This window comes from Hyperolius riggenbachi, chromosome 5 (assembly GCF_040937935.1).
Source record: "Hyperolius riggenbachi isolate aHypRig1 chromosome 5, aHypRig1.pri, whole genome shotgun sequence".
In the NCBI taxonomy this organism is placed as follows: Eukaryota; Metazoa; Chordata; class Amphibia; order Anura; family Hyperoliidae; genus Hyperolius; species Hyperolius riggenbachi.
This window is the reverse complement of record NC_090650.1, coordinates 331,352,029-331,373,849: the sequence shown is the minus strand read 5'-3', so window position 1 is coordinate 331,373,849 and position 21,821 is coordinate 331,352,029. Positions and strand designations below refer to the sequence as shown.

General features: G+C 43.2%; 1 protein-coding gene across 1 annotated transcript in view; it reads left to right on the top strand.

The window, feature by feature from the left end:
• Window positions 1-21,821, top strand: part of GAREM1 (GRB2 associated regulator of MAPK1 subtype 1) — a 197,644-nt gene that overhangs the window by 159,942 nt on the left and 15,881 nt on the right. The window contains exon 4 of the mRNA XM_068237318.1: window positions 11,781-12,956. Coding sequence (XP_068093419.1) covers window positions 11,781-12,956 — 1,176 coding nt within the window. The remainder of the gene's footprint in view (window positions 1-11,780; window positions 12,957-21,821) is intronic.

The following is a 21,821-nucleotide window of genomic DNA, read 5'->3' as shown; positions in this document are numbered from 1 at the left end:
CTTGTAACTCTTTCATCTAAAGTGGAAAAACTTAATGGGTGCTATTTAAATATGTAAAGATTTTCTTTCTAAGCAGTGTAGCATAATTGAAGCCAATTTTGTCCAATTATTTTTAACATTACTGTCAAAGGCCAGTCCCAGCCAAATCAAACGAGCCCTGCTTGAGCATGTAAGCTTGTAAGAGCAGGGCCTTTCCGCCTACTGTTTCTTGTTTTAGATGCACTGTTCTACCAAAACATGTACTAATAATTTACATTACTGTTGGCTCCTTACAATAAATCATTATATGTAATATGCACAGCTAGAGACTGAATGTACTGAATGAAATGTAGATGCCGACTGGTATACACATGGACCTTTTAAAGCTTCCAGGGCAATCTTTGAGGCTGATCCCTGGACAAGGAAATTGCACTTCAGCTTCCACAAAGTATGCAGCTTTAAAAAGGACCAATCAAATCCAGCAATAACATCATTCCATTGGTCTGTTTTCAGTCTATATGAATTACATAACATTATCATAAAAATGTGCATTTACATCAATTTGCAACTATTCCTACTTGGACAGAAAAGCTGGATTTTAATTTTTCCAAATCAAATGATTGTGATTATCATCTTGGGTGAAGATCTACCATGAGTAATCGTGTTCCCTGATGTCAATGGCTTCCCTTCATTGATAATAATAATATTCCGAACATTTGTATATCGCTTTTCTCCTGTCTGACTCAAAGCGCCCAAGAGCTGCAGCCACTGGGACGCGCTCAAGAGGACACCCTGCAGTGCTAGGGAGTCTTGCCTTGAACTCCTTACTGAATAGGTACTGACCCTTGCCAGGATTTGAATCCAGGTCCCCCATGTCAAAGTTGGTACCCTTAACCAGTACAGAATCCAGCCATTGATCTTTATGTTCAGAACATCTTGGGCAGCCGCTACTGTAATTCCTACAAGGGAACAAATCTTCTCTGCCACTCCCCATAAAACAAAAATGGGCTACTCTGCAAGTGTCTGTAAAACAATCCTTCTTGGACTACAAGGGTCATCTGGAAAATAACTGCTGTTTTCATTGAATCAATTAAAACACACCTGAAGGGTACTTTATTTGCTCCAGAGGCTTCTTGACCCTCCACTGCCAGCTGGGTCTCTCTTCACCTTCATGGCCAAGCTCCCCTACATGTACAAGCATGGCCGCACTGCACAGGCACCCATAGGGTTTGTGCAGGCACCCGTAGCATAGCAACCAGTAGGGTTGTGCCTGCGCAGTAGCACGGAGGAAAAAGCCGTGCATTAGCGACTATCTTTTGTAGCTCCTAGAGCTGAGAAATGCCTGTATTCAATATACAGTATATAGATGAATTCAAATGGTTGTATTACACTGCAGGCACTGCTTTAAACCTAAATAGTTTATTTTGTAGAAGTACCTCAGTGCATACAATTGAGCACATTGATGTAGACATAACCTTGAAACAGGAAGATCCCATTTTGCTAGGCAAATATTAGTTTGGAAATAGTTTTTTTCCTTCTATCTAATAATAGCATTCCATGCAAAGCTGCTGTCTTAGTACTATCCAGTTAATCAATAATCACATGAATAATGGTAGCTGGGTCAGCCAAGTATAAAACCACAACATGAAATGTATTATTATAAATCCAAAATACGATGTTTCTAGTAAAGAGGATGTACTGTCTAGACGTTCGTATTATGTGATTACCGTATTTTAGTTAAACTTAGTAAATTGTTTACATATTCATTTTTAATTTTTATGTGATATTTTGAAAAGTATTTAAGTGGAGCTCCAGTGAAAATAATGTAATACAAAAGTGCTTTATTTTTTACAATAATTATGTGTAAATGATTTAGTGTAATACAAAAGTGTTTCATTTTTACAATAATTATGTATAAATGATTTAGTCAGTGTTTGCCCATTGTAAAATCTTTCCTCTCCCTGATTTACATTCTGACATTTACCACATGGTGACATGTTTACTGCTGGCAGGAAGGTGATGTCAGGAGATAATGTTTGCTCATTTTTTGGCAGTTGGACCCAGCTGTAAACCGCTGTTGTTTCCCACAATGCAATGAGGTTCACAGGCAGGAAACTGTCAGGGCCATGGTCCTGACATCCCATTGTGGGAGAGGTTTCACCACAGTATCAGCCATACAGAGCCCTCTGATGATCCGTTTGTGAAAAGGGAAAGATTTCTCATGGGAAAGGGGGTATCAGCTACTGATTGGGATGAAGTTAAATTCTTGGTCATGGTATCTCTTTAAAGAGACTCCGTAACAAAAATTGCATCCTGTTTTTTATCATCCTACAAGTTCCAAAAGCTATTCTAATGTGTTCTGGCTTACTGCAGCACTTTGTACTATCACAGTCTCTGTAATAAATCAATGTATCTTTCCCTTGTCAGACTTGTCAGCCTGTGTCTGGAAGGCTGCCAAGTTCTTCAGTGTTGTGGTTCTGCTATGCACTCCCCCCTCAGGGGGGAAAGAAACACACAAATGATCTCTTGAGATTCAAAAGGAATGCTGTATACAGCCTGCTTGTGTATGGATGTATTTTCTATGTGTGGACATACTGTACATCAACCTACTTCCTGTTTTGGTGGCCATTTTGTTTGTTTATAAACAAACTTTTTAAAACTGTTTTTAACCACTTTTAATGCGGCGAGGAGCGGCGAAATTGTGTCAGAGGGTAATAGGAGATGTCCCCTAACACACTGGTATGTTTACTTTTGTGCGATTTTAACAATACAGATTCTCTTTAAGTAACACTACTTTATAAGTGGGAATGCTGAGAATGCTTGTAATAGCCCACAGAGCTTTAGTTAGGAGATTAAAACAATCTCTTTAAATGTTCTTCAAGGCCAACACTTAAAGGAATACGAAGGTGCAAATAACTTGATGAGAGGAACAATTGTTTATATTCTCCTACTCCCAAAATGACTTTTTGAGTTATCCCACAATTTTATTTTATGTTTAAATCTAATTTTTAAGTTTTTAATGTTTTGTTGTCTCTGCTCAATGACACATACATTAAAGGGAAGGTCCGAGCTAGAAAAATAAATGAAATCTACTTACCCGGGGCTTCCTCCAGCCCCTAGTAGCTGATCTGTCCCACGCCGCAGCTCCACTCTCTGCCACTGGCTTTCAGTGCTGAGGATGACCTCGGGAGGTTGTCTTCTACTGTGCCTGCGTGAGCGATTCTGTCAATCAAGTCCACGTAGCCGGAGTGTACTCCGCAGGCAAAGTAGTCCTGCGCCTGCGCAGTACACTCCGGACAACGTGTATTTGATTGACAGCGGCGCTCGCGCAGGCGCAGTAGAAGACAGCCTGGTGAGGCGCAGAGAGTGGAGCTACAGGGTGAGAGAGATCAGCTGCTAGGGGCTGAAGGAAGCCTCGGGTAAGTAGATTTCATTCATTTTTCTAGCTCGGATTTGTCCTTTAAAGTAAGTCAGAGCTATAATCTATGAACTATTAACATTTTCTATCTCTCCACTGCTCTCAAAAGCTGTTGTTATGTGAGGGAATAGTGTTATAGCGGTAATTCCTTATCAGTGAGGGTTAAGCTATAGTCCAGCTGAGACCAACTGGAGAGAAACTGTCCCTTGTATACCTAAATGTTAACTCTTTAAGGCAGAGAAAGAAAAAAGAGGAACACAGCCTAGTTATCTGTATGCACACGTTTATCTCACCAGTTTTTTACCTCAGTATTCCTTTCAATTGTAAGTCCTTTTCATTTTTTTGTCCACTATTTTAATTCGTAGTAGGCAAGACATTATTGTACAAAACCAATGAGTACTTATACTGAATGCACAAGAATCATCGCCCATACCAACTTGCTCCCTTGGGTGACAGTTTGTGAGTAAAGTGCTGTACAGACACATCACTAGCCTACGGGGGTTCTAAAAGGGCACCACCCACTGCAAGTGATATAAGGGAATAAAGTAATTTATGGTGTCTTCCATGTCTGTGTTCATGATGGCGCTCATATAGGGCACTATTCCACTAGCAAGAGCCATTGCAAGGTCAATCAGACGGACCGCAACCGCACCAAAAATTGTGTAGGCCAGCAATTGAGATTTGGGCAAATCGCACTAGCTGTTACAATCAGCCTATATTTTTTGAAGCGAACCACAGAAAGTGGAAAAGGGCCCTTAAAGCGAATCCGAGATGAAACACTAACTACAAGTAACTTGTCTACTGTATATATCTTATCTAAAGTTTAGATAGTTTACACAGCAAATCTAGCTGCTAACAACTTCAACAGTTTATGATTTATTCCTGTGATACAATGAGGGCAGCCATGTTCTGTCTGTCACATTACACACAGGCAAGCTGATCTGTATCTTCAGCCCTGAGCCTGTACAAACTTCACTCCCCTCTCTCCTCCCCTCTGCCTCTGAAATCTCTAGCTAGTAACCTCCTCCTGCCCAGACTGAGCTCCCATAAGCCCTTGCTACTAAGGCTTAGAGTGCCTCTGGAGAAGCTGTGGGTGAGGCTTACCAAGATTACCCAGATTACCAAGGGCTATAAGAGAACGGAGAGGATGGTGAGCAACCCCACACACTTCATGGGGCTGGAGGAAGCACTAGGTAAGTATAAATACAGTCAGACACGCCATCTCAGGTTCCCTTTAATGCCCAATATGCATACAGTGTTTCTAATGATCATCCTATTTCCTGAATCATCCTGAGTTGCTCTAGCGCTCAGAACAGCATCCTCCCCCTGGTGACCTTGTTTCCATCAGAAATAAACATTAAAGCTGTGAATGCTGCTTGTTTTCTCCAGAACGTCAGAGCTGTCAGTTGGGTGCGATTTTTCAAGACACAACATGCCCCACAAACACATAGCAAATTTTAAAAAAAGCAGACATAGTCATCAAATTACAGTATAATAGCTATTAAATTAAGAAGATCATTTAATTTTCGTATTAGCAGTCTTTTTGTGATCTGCATAGACTTGAACAAAGATAATCATGAGCATAAACATAAGCAATTCTACCGACGGCAAAAACACTGTTGTGTAGACTTGAGTAGTTCAACAGTAACACTGTTTACAATAATACCCTCTAAACAGTAGTAATGTTTGAAGCTGCTGCCAGTTATACCGGTATATTTTCAGGACTTTAGCAGTGGAGGCCACTTGGGGGGCGTTTATGTACCTGAAGTAGTTTGTACTAGTTCATTATGAAGATTAGTCACAAAGGTGGTATTATTTTAACACACTCGTCTAACAAAATACATGACCAACGTCCAACACACGTCCAACAAAGTGCATGACCAACACTACGATATGACCAACCCCACAACAAACAGTTTACATGACTTATATTTTCTGGGCACCAACCAACTGAACGACCAACTCATTAACATATGCGCGCACAAGCGAAATGACGGACTGCACGGAATGGCCACATTCAGAACAAGTACTGCACATCATTCAAACGACGTTTTACACACATGGCCAACTCCACGATATCAGCCCAATAGTTGTGTGAGTTGATCTGCCGGATGGATTTGGCAAACAGCCTGTTATCAGTCGCCCATCTACTCGATTGCTATGTGTACGCACACCTGATTGTCATCCAGCAGACAAAAATCAGACGGTTTGGTTGAGTGTGTGTACAAGCCTTAAAGTGTACCCGAGCTAAAGCTCTTGTACAAAATGGGATACTTAAAGAGAGGGAAGCCTCCGGATCCTAATGTCCTGCGTCACTGAGGGCAATCCTCAAAGATTAGCTACAAAGCATTGTCGCTAATCATATCTGGCCGCATAGCTCTTCTTCCTGATTCATGAATGTGTGGGACCGCCTGTACAGTAATCCAGAGCTGAGGGCTCCATGCTACTGCGCATGCGCGGGCGGGTTTGCGTGTCTACTAAGCGTCCATAAATCAGGAAGAGGAGCTGTGTGGCCCCGATGTGGAGGAGGGCTTTAGGCTGCATTTCCACTTGTGCGGTGCGAATCGCCGCGGTAAAAATTCGCATGCGGATGCGAATTTCGCATGCGGGTGTATGCGAATTTTCATGCGAAGTCGCATGCGAATTCGCATGGATGACGATGCATGCGAATTTAACCTTGGCAGTGCTGGAGTGCTTTTTCCATTGTTTCTATGCGAATTCGCATGAAAATTCGCATACCTAAACCGCATGCGAATTTCCTATTAAATGCATTGCATGCGATTCGCATAGCGGTATGCGGTATGCGAATTCTGATGGCTCTGCCATCCGAATTTTTTCTGCACAGAAAAACGCACAGGAATCCTGACAAGTGGAAACAGTCCCATTCACTTGTATTGCTATGCGAATTTGCATGCGAAAAACGCATGCGAATTCGCGATAGTGGAAATGAGCCCTTAGACCAGCGAGGGAGGCCTCAATAGGATCCTGAAGCTTCCCTCTCTTCAGGGTAAGGGCTTGTTTTAAACCTGAGCTTCGTCTCGAGTTCACTTTAAGAATAACAATGAGCCAGCAGACACTTTGTATTATTTTGCCATTTACAGAGTAGGTGCACTTCTCCACTGGCTGTGATCTATGAAAGGGTGGAGCAATTATGAAATTGCTTCACCCTCTCGCAATTATTGCTGGGACTTACTCCCCATCTATGGATACCATATCGGTATGAAAGATTTAACTGCATTATAGAAGAAGTTGCATTATAGGGAAGAAAGGATTACTACCTTCAAATCAAGGTTAACGTTTGTTATTTGGTCTTTAAGAAGACTGTTTTAGGAATGAGCACTGTACAGGCACACTGCTTGGCTATAGCTGCAGCATTTTTGTTCTATGGCTAAGGGAGGAAGGGCTGCGAATAGCAAAAGACAATGTGGTCATCTCTCATTAGTCGATCAGCGCATTTTCTCATGGGGCAGCTGTACATACACTAGATTCTCAATTGAGACAATCCAAAAAGATAATCTTTTCCAAGGTTTATGTAGCCTGTGTTGAAGCCTTTTTACTTCTAGAAATCAGTGTCATGTACATACAGGAAATACAATGTGCTACACTTTAACTTAATAAGGGCAAGAATCTATAGATTTGCGTCATTCATTTTATTGAGCATGATATTGAATTAAATGGTGTTATCCTTTTTTCCTTTTTTGCACAGAGTTTTGTTTTAACATCATGTGTGCCTAATTGTACTTACTGAATTTAAGGAAAGAGTGTGGTTTCAGTAAGGGTTTTTTTTGAGTAGAAACCAAGCACCCACCAACCCCCTCCCCCCCAGCCAAATTAGTCTACTAACTATATCCCATACTTCAGTTCTTCATCCCCAGACATTACAGATAAAGAACACAGACACATTTCAGCCATAAATATTAGTGAAAGTCCTGGCTGAATCAGTGTAGAGCTTCTACTGAACCTGCTGGTGTTATCGGCGCTCATCAGCTAATGTAAATAATGGACCAGCCAATGTTTCCTGCTTTGTTGGACAGGAAATTATTAAAGGTGTTTAGATAGCACAAATTGTGAACTACTTCCTCTCAGGAAGCCCCAGAAATAATATCCAGACTTCCACACTCGTACGCTGTTCTGTTGTAATTCACCACGACACCAGCTTGCTGCATGTTTACTTCGTCCGTCTGCCTAGGATAGACGCAGCCCTCATCGTGTCACTTGTTTCCTGCAGAGCGATTACCATAGAGATAATTAGCTTGCTTGTTTTGCCCATTTACCATGACAGATCAGGGCTGCAGCATTTTATGTCCAGATTTGCAGATGTGTGCAAACGTTTCATCATGGCTTTCTGCTGTAAGCAAATCATTTCATCAGCAGCACTTGACACGCTGAATAGAAATTCCTTCACTTGTACTGCTTCCCCTCCTGTTTGATCAGAAGCTCTTCATATGGTAAAATAGATTGGTTTTGCAGCTGCTTAAATACCATCAGCATTGATCTGGCAGTTCAGCGGTTATGACATTTTATTGGTTCAGATTCCCAGTCCAGGTTGAATTTGCATGTTTATTGAATCTTTGGATCATCGTTACTTATAGTTATAGTTCCTTATAGGAGAGGAAATTACACATTTCCCAATGCTGGCAAGTTTTTTGTTGGGAAATTACCAATTTTGGGGGCAATGTAGGTGGTTTTTGGCAACATGATAGGATTAGTCTTTATGTTCCATGAGTTTTAGAGATTGCCTGTAACCCTTTTCCCGAATGATACAGTTTTGTAAACTTTCTCAGGTCTTCTGGAATTTTTTTTGATAGAGGCATGGTATGGGGCTTAGCAAAGGTTATATATAAGTGACGTTTACATTCAGAAATGGCTGGCAGCCATCAAGCTGGGGTGTCTTTCATTGATATTGGAATTATTGGTTTGTTTATTGAGTCATTGATGAGTACTATTACTTATTCTCTTTGATTTCTAAATACTGTGTTGTCTTCCCCCCCCCCCCCCCCCCCCCCGTACTAAATTAGTTTAAAAACATTAAGGGTGGTTTCACACTGGGGTGGTGCAGTCATTTTAACTCACACCAATGAAAGTCTATTGAGCCTTTCATGGCGATGCTTGACGGAAGTGATTTTTCACCGCATCCCAACGCAAGGACAGATCTACTTTACTGAGCGGTTCTGCGGTGATGTGCGGCACACTGGAAGTCTTGTAAGTCTATGGCAACAAATGGTTTGTTAAAAATTGTTGAAAATGTACATGTTGGCATTGCGGCGCACATGTGCAGAAGCGTATTTTAACAAAATGCTTCCGTGCACTTCCGTATTTCTTCAACAGGAAGTGAGCGCAAGCATCATTTCCTGTGTGGCCCTTAGCCAGAGGGGGATTACCGCATACTAACGCGGTAATCCCCGAAGTGTATTTTTTACTGTATGGTGCTGCCCCCAGTGTGAAACCAGCCTAAAGTGGTACGAATTAGAAAAAGTAAACCACATCCGCATTTTAAGTAAAATATACTATTTTGAAATGGCTAAAATAGGAATGTTAAACCGTCTGCTCTCTCAGATTTGTACTTGACAGTCATTATGACTATTAAGTAATCATCTGTTCCTGCAAATATGCTCCTCCATCTGCTGATTTGTAATCTTCCCATAAGCCATAAAGTTTAGCAGACATTAATGGAAAAAAACAAAGAAAGAAAGATAACATTGCAGTCCTGTGTGGTGTCATGTTGTTCTTTTTATTTCTTAGGGCAGTCACATGACTGGACAAAATAGCTTAAGTAGAATTTTGCCTCTCTGAATGATGTCAGTTGAAAATGTATGAAATGATTGGAATATCATTATGCAACATCACCATGTAGCAACCCTGTATTAATGTGAGACACAACTATGCGCTTTGAGTCCTATGGGAGAAAAGCGCTTTACAAATGTTATTGTATTGTATTTATTTTTGATATGACAATATACTGTAAAAATCTTAACTGGCAAGTTCAACCAGTTGTAGTGACAAATGGTTTATGATTGGCTGTGATGTTTTAGTTTTTGTGCATCATCCTGGCTTTTTGAAGTACTGTATCAAATATGCTTTATAAAGTAACTCTGGCCAGTTCACCTGATCTTTTGCATTGTAATAATTAGCCTACAACTTTAGCTCATGGGGATGCACCTTTCACTTTAGAAGCCGCAACTAGTAAAGGCTGTTGCAATGAACTAGTAAGGGATCATTGTGACTCTTCCTTCACCCACCCCTTTCATGGGAAAAAAAAGTTGTTGTTTGAGAAGAGACTCCAGGAGCACAGTGAAGGAGAAATGTTGGGGCCCATTACACTCTTTGGATTGTTAACTCCTAAAACTATCATCCATGATAGTTGTGGGTAACAAATCCTCGTAAAAACATGCTGCTTGACTGTCCTATAGAGACAGGAGTGTGCAGGACAAGGAGGAGCAAAATGCAGTTGGAAATGACAGTGGCAGCTGGGCATGGTTTTCCTGTGTGTCTGATTGTCAAAGACCAGCCTTTTCACATTGGGAAACACATGCACAAACGAGATTTTGTGCATGCCTTGCAACACATGGAAGCGGGCGATACAACACACTAAATCGCATGCGTCGGCAGCTTAATTCCATTAAAAAAAATGCATGAAAATATGTGCGTCGTGTGTTAGGATGTTCCCGGCCACTTTATTAGTCTTCCAATGAGTCAGCACCGACTTCAGTAAAAATAGCTCTTTATTAGTTTCCAAAAAGGATTTAAAACATGATGCAGTAGCAAGCAGCGATAGCTCCGCTGTTTCGGGCAATCAGCCCTTCCTCAAGCTGAAAAGCTTAACATATATCGTCATCATCACAAATTCCATTTAAATAGTAATCAAAAAGCTCAGGTGATCTATGTACTGGCGGGGGCGGGTTGGAGCGTCCTCCTTGCTCGGACTTCCAGAGCGCCGTATAAGGTTAGTAATGGCTGCACATTAGCATTTTTTTAACGTATATAGATGGGAGGGTTGTGATATGTAGATCTCCCCAAGGGGAGTGGACTAGGAGAGTCATTTAAATATTATACCTGAAAGTTCCCCATCAGGTCCGCCGGAGGTTGCATGCTGCTGATTGGCCAGTACATAGATCACCTGACCTTTTTGCTTACTATTTAAATGGAGTTTGTGATGATGATGATATATGATGTTAAGCTTTTCAGCTTGAGGAAGGGCTGATTGCCGAAACAGCGGAGCTATCGCTGCTTGCTACTGCATCATGTTTTAAATCCTTTTTGGAAACTAATAAAGAGCTATTTTTACTGAAGTCAGTGCTGACTCATTGGAAGACAGATTGGAGGACACCTACAGTGCATGGGTGGATTGGAGTCCAGAGCAGGACTGTTGATTGTATCTTATCCCCCATCGGTGCATGCCACACACAGTCTTTGATCCCGGCCACTTTATTATACAGTGCACAGGAACACACAGTGTACTGTGAATGGCAACATGAAAGTCTATAGACTTTCATGCTACCTACATTGGGGACACTATGTGCGGTGCATTATGAGGGTCAGCACCGCACCTAACTGTGAATGAGCCCTCAGGAAATTGGGGAGTACCTTGTGCACACGCTGGATAATTACTTAACATTTGTGAGCAATCATTTCAGACAACATAAGTATAAGATTTGTATGAAACCGTATAACGTAGCAACAGTTTCGGTAGAAGGGAAAGGCTGAGGGTATAGTATCAGGATCTACAGTAAAAATTCCATCCACAGCATAAAAAAAAGATTGGGGAGGTTGTATATGCTAACAGGAGATGTATTACAATGTGGGTGAACCAATGATGTCAGGGGCTGACGGAAAAGTGGTCCAGAATAGAACGACAAAAAGAAAACCAAAACCTACAAGAACCATGTTGTAGCAGCTGGCTACTGGGAATGCCCACTACAGGCAATATGTGCAGTGGGTTCAGAGTGAGCAAATGCCGAAAATAAAAATGAACAATAAGTCACTTAATTCTGAAAAATAGGATTGCTAGCTCTTGAATTCATAAGTGGTGTACCTGAGCTTGTACAAGACTATAGAAGTCGTGCCTGGTCCTATCAGTTGACAACCACTGATTATGCTTACAAGATTAAAAATAAAAGGAAGTACAGTTCAGTCTAGGAACAACAAAGTAACATTGTATGCAATTTAGTACCCTCATAGATGGCCCCGTGCTAGATCAAAGAGCCCTTTAGAGTCTTGTGATGATATAGATCTCTATTAGGCAAGAGTATGTTATTCCTCTTTATGAATTCTTTGTGATAAGCGGAGATTTGTGTTCTGTTATGTCTTGATACTTAACGCTTATTTTCCATGATAACACCCTGCCTACAGTAACGCTTGATATGTAATTTGTTGTGAATTTCAGGTTGCTTCAGGAGAGTGCAATGAAGACACAGAAGTCTACAACATCACGCTGTGCACGGGAGATGAGCTCACTTTAATGGGCCAGGCTGAAATACTTTATGCAAAAACATCCAAGGAGAAGTCACGTCTCAATACCATTTTTAAGAAAATTGGAAAATTGAACTCCATCAGCAAGTTGGGTAAAGGCAAAATGCCTTGCCTGATCTGCATGAATCATAGAACTAATGAAAGCATAAGCCTTCCATTCCAGTGCAAAGGAAGGTTCAGCACATGCAGCCCGCTGGAGCTTCAGATGCAGGAAGGAGAACACACAATCCGCAACATTGTGGAGAAAACACGACTGCCCGTGAATGTGACTGTGCCTAGCCCTCCTCCCCGGAACCCCTACGACCTTCATTTGATCCGGGAGGGACACCGTTATAAGTTCGTTAACATTCAAACAAAAACTGTTGTGGTTTGTTGTGTGCTGCGGGGCAGTAAAATCATTCCCATGCATTTCCCATTACATTTATCTGTCCCAAAGTTTAGCCTTCCGGAAAATGTAGCAAAAGGTGAAATGTGGCAGGAGTCCATAATTCAGCACTGGTACAACTCATGCCAAGAACAATTTGACATAGAGGAATACTCCCGAGCAGTAAGAGATGTCAAGGTGGACTGGAATGAAGAATGTAAGAGCCCGAAGAAGAGCTATTGTTCTGGTCATAGTCACATACCTAATTCCCTAAGTTATGCACGCGATGAGCTGACCCAGTCTTTCCATCGGCTCTCTGTCTGTGTTTATGGAAACAACCTCCATGGAAACAGTGAGGTGAATCTGCACGGTTGTCGGGATCTTTGTGGAGACTGGGCTGTGTACCCTCAAGATTCTCCACAGTTCCAAGACTCCGGTGACAGTGGAAGCGATTACCTCTTCCCTGAAACTGGTGAAGAGTCTGTAAGTTTACCAAGTAAACCAGAACTTCCCTATGAGGAACTCTGGCTCGAAATGGGATCAGCAAAACGAGCTGGGCAACCGCTCACCCGTTCACAAAGCGAGAAGAACAAGTGCGACCCTTTCCGGGGCTCACTCCATTCCAAATGCGGCACTTCCTCTCTCTCCTCTCCTGGATCGTTGCTGACCAGCAAGTGTTGCGATATACCCTTACCTCCACCTCCAGTGCCTCCCAAATCAGAAGCTGTAAGTAGCGCTCACTACACATTTACAGTCCAGATATGTACCAGGGGTATCAATGTGTATCCCACTGCTCAATGTTCTACAACTGTTATTTCAGGGAATGAACTGGTGTGTTTTCCTATAAACCACAAAGTCCCTAGTATCCGGCACCAGCCGGGGTCATCTGATGCCGGGTACATGTGCTTGCCGGTTGCTTGAGCAACTGGCCGAAAAAAGCACAAAGCTACCCCTCTAAAGACTTACAGAGCCACCAGCGACATCTTGCAGCCTTCCTGTTGCTCCTTGCAGGTTTCTGGCGTCCCCCATCCATGGAAGCATTGGGTCACGTGACATGCCAGGAGCTGTGCACAGATCCCGGAAGCCGCTAGTAGCTACATGAAGGCTGCAAGGCGTCGCTGGATATTCAGTGAGTATTTTAATGCAAACATCACCAAAAACCCCAAGACAAAGAATTCCGGATAACAGGGACTTTACACTATAATAGCTTAAAGGGAACATCCGGCCCCCCAAAAAAAAAAGTGATTTTCACTTACCTGGGGCTTCTTCCAGGCCCATGCAGCCATTCTGTGCCCTCGTAGTCACTCACTGCTGCTCCGGTCCCTCTCCGCCAGCTAGTTTTGTTTGACCCATCGGGGGTCGCGGGCCGCATTGTGTACATTTTTACGCATTCCCGCTGGTGCAGGAACATTAACACATACGTTTTTACGGCTTACTGGTTCAACGCGTTCATTTTTACGCATTCCCACTGGTGCAGGAACTTTAACACATAGGTTTTTACGCGTTAGTGGTTCAACGTGTAAAAATTTCCTGCACCAGCGGGAATGCATAAAAATGTACGTAATGCGGCCCGCCGACCCCCGAGGTCGGCAAAAACAAAACTAGCTGACAGAGGGGGACCGGAGCAGCAGTGAGTGACTACGAGGGCACAGGTGGCTGCATGGGGTTGGTAGAAGACCCAGGTGGGTGAAACTTTTTTTTTTGCCGGACAATCCCTTTAAAGAACACCTGACCTGAGGCAAAGGTAAGCATGGAGGTATGTTCATGCTGGGTCCACATACCTGTGTTCTCTCCATTCCTCTGACTCCTTCCACACACTCCATAATAAATTCAAACCAAATTTTCATACCAGAACAGGCAGGCTGGCTGCGATGTTCTGTCCTATCACCCTCCCTATCCCTCCTCTTCCCAGCCCATTGAGGGGAGTGAATAGAGTAGGGAAGAGGAGGGAATTGGAGGGTCATAGAAAGGAAGACCGCGGCAAGCCTGCCTCTTACTATCTGAAAATTTGACTTCAGCTTAAAGTCAGATTTTTCAAGGATTGATTACAGGGACCGGGGGAACAAGGAGAAAAACAGCATACAGAGATATGTGGCTCCAATGTGAACATACCTCTATACTTACCTTAGGTAGCTTTGCCTCAAGTCAGGTGTGCTTTAAAGGGAACATGAAACAAGTAAAAAAAAAAAAAAGTTGTATACATTATACATACCATGGCTTCCTCCAGCCCCCTTCAGACTGATCACTCCCTTGCCATTCTCCTCTGCTAGGCGGGCCAGTAACTTCGCAAGTCGGGGCGTACTGTGCATGCCCGGCTGTTCGCGCCCAATCGCACTCGCATAGCCAGAAGAGTTCTGCACCTGCGCAGTGGCACAGAACGCTCCTGAACGTGGGAGCGTGACATGGGAGCGTGCATGGCCGGACTACGCTGGAACCTTTTTGCGAAATTACCGGGCCTCCTAGGGGAGGATCCAGGTAGCGTGGGAAGATGGCGAGGGAGTAATCAGCCTGAAGGGTGCTGGAAGAAGCCCCAGGTATGTATACAACTTTTACTTAACCTTACATTAAAGTAAAAAAATGTTTTGTCTCTGAGGACTTTTGAAATCTAGAGTCTTGTAGATGTTACTGTATTATTACCAGCATGTGTTTTTGTATCACTGACACACTTTCTGCAGCTCTATATAAAGCTGAAAAATTCATGTCTATATTTGTGTTCAGAGAAGTTCAAAATTAGATGGCTTTCGGAGTCGGAGCAATTTTGGGTACCTGGAGTCAGTCGGTGGTTTCAGGAGTCTGAGTTGGATGATTTTTGTACCGACTCCACAGCCCTGTCTACCATAGTCAGGTGTTCACTAATGATGCAATCTTCCGTTGTATGAGTTGAATATAATTTGAATCGATATTTTAGGTAGTCCCTAACCTTACATAAAAATGGTAAGAATGGACAAAAAATGTTTGATCATTAATTGGCACCTCAATTTTGACTGAAATTAGTTCATAATCGGTTGCTCTGAAAACCCAAATGTGCTGCTTTGTATGGCCTGTTCACGACAAAGGGCCTGATCCAGTCCACTTTTTCTCATAGTGATATTTCCTCATTATAAATAAAATGCCTTTTAAGTCACCAGCAAGCAAGAATATACTCAAAATAATACATTACCAGAGTTGCTCAACTCCGAATTAGGGTGAAACCATAGTTGCTATCCGGATTTCACCTTGTTAATTACAATCACTTGTGCAGGCTGGGCGGGGGGGGGGGGGGGGTCAACCTTACCTATCTGACGTCTTCTTCAGTCCATCCCTCGGCGCCACCCACAATGCGGTCCACGCGGCGGTCACGTGAGTACAAGCACTTCTTCCTTCCGGGTTGAAGGAGAAAGTTTTTGTACTCGACGCGCGTGGGCCGCATAGTGGGAGGTGCCGAGGGACGGACCGAAGAAGACATCCGATAGGTAAGATTGACCCCCCCGCGCAGCCTGCACAAGTGATTGTATTTAATAGGGTGAAATCCGGTTAGCAACTATCCGGGTTTCACCCGAATTCGGAGTTGAGCAACTCTGTACGTTACACCTACTTTTTAGTACTTTTTCAATTGCAGAGTGCTGAAAATTTATTTAAAACAGAAGATGAAAAATAATCTCCTGGGAGAAAACTTAGGAGAAAAAAGGTGAATTGGATTAGGTCCAAAGACTCATAATGACTGTAATCAGCATTTATCAGATGTATGTCTAAATGTACAGTCTTTGCCCCATGCCCTGCAGATATGTATGTCTAAATGTTCAGTCTTTGCCCCACCCCCATGCCCTGCAGATATGTATGTCTAAATGTTCAGTCTTTGCCCCATCCCCATGCCCTGCAGATCAGTCTTTGCCCCATCCCTATGCCCTGCAGATGTATGTCTAATGGCCCATACTCACAGCCTACAATTGTTGCCGCAACCACGTGGCGCGCGCGTGTTGCGGCGACAGGTCGCCCGTGAGTATGAGGCGCGCACCCCGGACCGTCGCTTGTCGCTGCTATCGCCAGGCGATTGGCAGTGGTCAATCGCATGGCGACAGTTGCCGCCGCAACTTCGCCGCAACTGTCGCTAGTCCGCGTGTGTATGCGGACTAGCAACAGCAACCTAATAGCCGGAGCATTAAGTTTCCGGCAGGGGGGAGGAACGATGGCGACAGCTTCCGTCGCATCCCTAGTCCCACTTCCGCATGTGTATGCGGAGGGACGTGGCGACGAGCTATCGCCGAACTGTCGCGCACATGCTCCCGTGTGCTAGCGACAGGCAGCAAAAGTAGCCCGTGAGTATGGGCCATAAATGTTCAGTATTTGCCCCATCCCCATGCCCTAGGCTGCAGATCTATGTTTAAATGAACGGTCTTTGTCCTATCCCCATGCCCTGCAGATGTATTTCTAAAGCTACATACACACGAGGCACAGATGTCTGCAGTTGCATGGAGACGAGCAACAGTTGAAAGTCTCCAGCAACGACAGTTGTATACAAGCGACGATTGTATACACGCGGTAACAACCTGTCTGCAACATAGCGGCAACTTCTGTCGCAGGTTCAATGAACTGTCGGACTCACAAGAGTTGCTAGAGGCTAGCATACACGCGACCGCACCGACTTGAGACTAGCGACGGTTCCTGCAACAGCTGTTGCCGGCGATTGGCCAAGTCAATCGCCTGGCGACAGCTCTGATTAGCAACCATTCCTTGCGCGCGCCTCAAACACACGGAAGACCTGTCGCCGTAACATGCGCGCGCCATGTGTTTCCAGCAACAGTTGTAGACTGCAGAAGGGATTCTGTGAGAACAACTTCCTGTAGTACAGGAGTGAGGAGCTCCCTCAGGCACACATATCCTATTACATAATGAGTCAATAATCTATGCCCATTGACAGATGATTGTGGTAACACATGCACATTTGTTACCTTCCATAGCTGTTTTTTTTTATTATTATTTAATGCCGTTCGTTCAGCTTTAAACACAGATATATGCACTGTAATGCTATGTACACACGATGTGTTTTTGCGTTCGATAGATATGTTCGATAGGTATTTTCCATCATGTCCGATATTACTTTCGATCGTTTTACTACTCGATTTCTCATAGAAGAGAATGGAAATTGATAAGAAAAGATAAGAGATTCTAACGGGAAATCGAACAGAAAACCGAGTCGAAGACCAAACGAATGGAAAATCGACCGAAAAAATGCATTGTGTGTACCTAGCATAAGTGAATGTTAAAGCCTCAAGGTGAAGTGGCTCTCTTACACACAATTTATTGGAAATCCACATTTTCCTCAGCGCATCTTTTATACATCTGCAGTCTATACAAATCACTCAGTCAGGCTCACACAGTTGTGACTGTGCTAAATACAGCTGGCTTTAGTGCATGTTCTCCACTCATCCCAATGCCGCATAAACTGTTTCCTAGTAACAGTATCAACAGGAGCAGAATCCATCCACTGTACAGCCTGATGAGACATCTGAGACCAGGCCTTGCTTCAGATAAAATTATCCTCTGTGTAGGCATTAATCATGCTAAGGCATGAGGGCTAATTCCATTAGAGCTTATAATGGCTTGCATACACAATGCAACCTCCGTGCATTCACACAGGTTATACTCTCAGACCCACCCACTCATTTTTGGATTGACTAGGTGTGGTAACTTGTATGATGTTTGTCTTCTGACCAATGGCTTCCACTGTATTTTTAGATAACCCAACACACAGTTAAGGTCTGCAGGCAACGACGGGTCTGTCGTCACCCCCCGCTGGGTGGCCGTTCCAGCAACAGTCCAGCGTGTGTACAGTCTGTCTGCAGACTGATACGGCTGTTTCTGAGCGATGCGCCCAGCGGATCGCTCAGAAACAGCCGTATCAGTCCGCCGACAGACTGTACACAAGCCGGACTGTCTGCTGAAAACCCGCCCAGCGGGAGGTGATGGCAGACCCGTCGTTGCCTGCAGTCTGGCGTGTGTACGGACCTGTATGCGACAATGGAGCTCACTTGCATTATTCATCACTTTTCACTTTTTAAAATAAATAAAACTAAGTTTGTGGTAATTATATTCAAAGCTAGTATGGCATATTACTACTTTCAAATATACACCTTGTTAAAACAGCAAAATCACCTTTAAAGCGGACATGAACTCAGAAATTCCTCACTGCTCTAATAGATAATAAACCACATAATAACCGTTGAAGAAAAACATTTCTTTGATACAACTGATACAAATGCAGTGTGTCTACTTCCTGCTTTCCTGGAAGCAGACATAGGGTTAACATCCTGTGTTTACAAATTAGCTGCTCTGCCATGGCAGAGGAGATTCCTGAGCGGACAGAGCTGAGAGATCAAATTACGGTGGTGATTAGTCACAGATGAGGTGGGGGGGGGGGGGGGGGGTTTAGACAAATTAAACTCGTTAAATACATACAGGGGGCATTTTCTTTTTTGCCTTTTGTCCTGTGCAAGAGTTCAGGCATGCCTCCCAACTTTTTAAGATGAGAAAGTGGGACACTTAAGCCAGGCCCCTGCAATACCCCTGATCACGCCCCTAATCACGCATACCATAAAAAATTAATAAGAAAATTTGTTGTTTTATCATTTAAACCACACTGGTCCTTTCTATCCTGCTTCATTTTCCTTCATATTAACATTTTGAAATTAGTAATCTATCAATTTAAAGGATGGGAATAAAGTTTAGAGTCAATCAAACACATTTTTAGTAGAGATATATATATATTTACATAGAAAGAGGGACAAAGTCCTGAAAGAGTGACAGATGAGGAGAAAAGAGGGACATAGGGACGGGGCTCCCAAAGAGGGACTGTCCCTCCAAAAGAGGGACAGTTTGGAGCTATGGTTCAGGTCCACTTAAAACATATTAAAACTGTATAGATTTGATTTGTAGGGCTCCTGTGTTGAAATAACTAGTTGGCCTTTGACATTAGCATTATGGTGTTGATAGGTGATGTGCTAGGTTGGAGACTGATAACAAAGTGCTGTGACATTTGGATGAGTGTGGCTGACAGTCATGAACAACAGGAAATACCCTGATGGACTCCTTTAAAAATGACAGAAAAAGGATTTTTTTTTTACTGAATTCATATTTCGTGCCACCCAAAATCCTACATTATGTATATGCGTGCATCGTACTGCACATTCCTGGCATATTTACTGGTAGCATCCCACATCCTGCATGCAAACACCAAGATGTCTTTACTGAAGTTAAAACTTCAAAAGAAAATAAAAACACCACCAGCCTAGTCACTAAATCCCACATTGGTTAAGTCTTTAATAGCAGATATGTTTAATTATCTTTTAATCTGAGAGAAAATGCTAAAATCATAGCATAGCAACCCATAATTATGTTTCTAGTAGATGCTAAATATTTTATTTTAAATTGCATGTGCGCTGGGTATATTTCCCTCGTACAGCCTCATACAGCTGCTGATTGGTTATTGCCAATTAGGCTGGCTGGGTGCCCACTTACTGCTGCATTTGCCCATTCCCGGTGATTGGAATTTCCAAATCGCAGAAAAACCGCCTTTTCCTGTGATTCCTGAGTGATTCAATTTTGCCCTAGTTGGCATGAATGCAATCGCTCCGGGGAAATCGCACAAATGCTGTGGGCAGTACTTTTGCAATCACCTTGCAAATGCAACGCCGCTGTGGGCTCCCTCCTTTCCATTAGCAGCAGTTTGCATTGCGATTCCAATTGCTATTGGATTGCAAAACGCCAGGTACTCAACTACTGGAAACAGTGCGGGGAAGTTTCCATTAGTGCGATGTGTTTGCAACATGATTTTTCCCCATCACAATCATCATACCTGCTGCATTTATCGTGCGCTATATAAGGTTTAGGAGCGCAGGAAAATCGCATAGCAATCACACTATTACAAGATATTTTTTTTCCGAATAGCACCATACACCCAGCTATCAGATTAAAATCGTAGTGGAAAATGGGAGAAGCGCAATTGAATTGCGTTTCTCAGTGCCAAACAGCCCTTAAAGGGATACTTAAGCCTTACATAAAAATCGGTTTTGCTCACCTGGGGCTTCTACCAGCCCCCTGCATCCGTCCCGTGCCCTCGTAGTCACTCGCGGATCCTCCTGTCCCCCGCCGCCATCTAGTTTTGTTTTTGGCCGACAAGCTCACTGCACCTGTGCAGGCCTGGCCACGCATATTGCGGACGGGATCTGGAAGAAGACTACGCGTGGCCAGGCCTGTCGGCGAAACTACACTAGCTGACGGTGGGGGACAGGAGGATCCGCGAGTGACTGCGCAGGAGTGGGAAGGCTGCGGGGGGCTGCCCCAGGTGAGTAAAACCGATTTTTTTTAATGTAAGGCTTAAGTATACCTTTACGACTCGCTAAAGTATGAACTATTGTGAACTATTGTTTGTATTGGTGAGGAGGAAGGACACACATTAGTCAACAAGGTACTTGTTAGCTGCTTGTTGTTTAGTGACCCACCACACAGATTGCTAAGTGATGTTATGGTGTAGCTAAACACACCAGATTCTCATCTGACTCGGCTTGAGACAGTCATCTCAGCAGAGGTTTTCCTAACCAGTATTGAAGACTTAAAGCCGCAAGAACAGCCTTACTGTCCCAGGAAAAAAAAACACATATATAAGTACATAAATACTTGTTCAACTAACATAACATATGTATTGTACTGTCCATGTTTTGCTTCCAGTGAATTTTATATACTAAATAAAGAGAACATTGTTTCAGGCTTTTCCACCCTCACTGCCTCTGACGCGAAAGCCAATCCTGATGTCATTTTCTCCCTTACTCTTTTTGTCTCTCCTAGAAACTGCACTGTCATATCTAGCTTGCTTTGTAAACACGTGAGCACAGCATAGATCACTGTGACACCCTCAGGCTGACACTACACTTCATTTAAGTGCTTAACCCCTACACCGTCTTTCACACAAGAGACCATAGTATACCACTTGTGACTAACTGGTCTGTAACAGCTGTATGCCAGTTAAGGCTCATTACTGTGTATTTCTAAGGTTGCATTCTCAGACATTGACCAGTAGGTCTGGATGACTTGGTCAGCTGAAGAAGTATGATTGGCTCCACCACCAGCTGTCCTGAAGCAAAGCAGTAACACCTTGCTACCTGAACATATAATGGAAAGGATAATATACCAGTGGCATAGTTGCAGAGCCATGGGCCCCTATGCAAATTATACACTTGACCCAAACACAAACACTCACACTACCACCACCACCCGTGACCCAACACCTGTAATATCATACAAAGAAAACAAGGTAATTATCAAGTTCTTTTCACCTGGTTGGTCACCCATTGACAGCAGTGAATATTCCCATGCCTTAGATTATAATACTCATGCATGAACAAATTGTTCACCCGTGTTAACATGGGACAGAGTGTTCTCCTTTTGGTGGCCTTGTAGTGATGAATATGTTCTTTTGCACTCTGCCTATGGGAATGATCTCAATTTGATGGGATGTGTTTGGATATGACTTGTTTCTATGAAGTAATATAGGGTGTGTGTATGAATATGGATATGCTGTAGAGTGATCTGGATAATTAGACATGCAAAAGCCTTTCC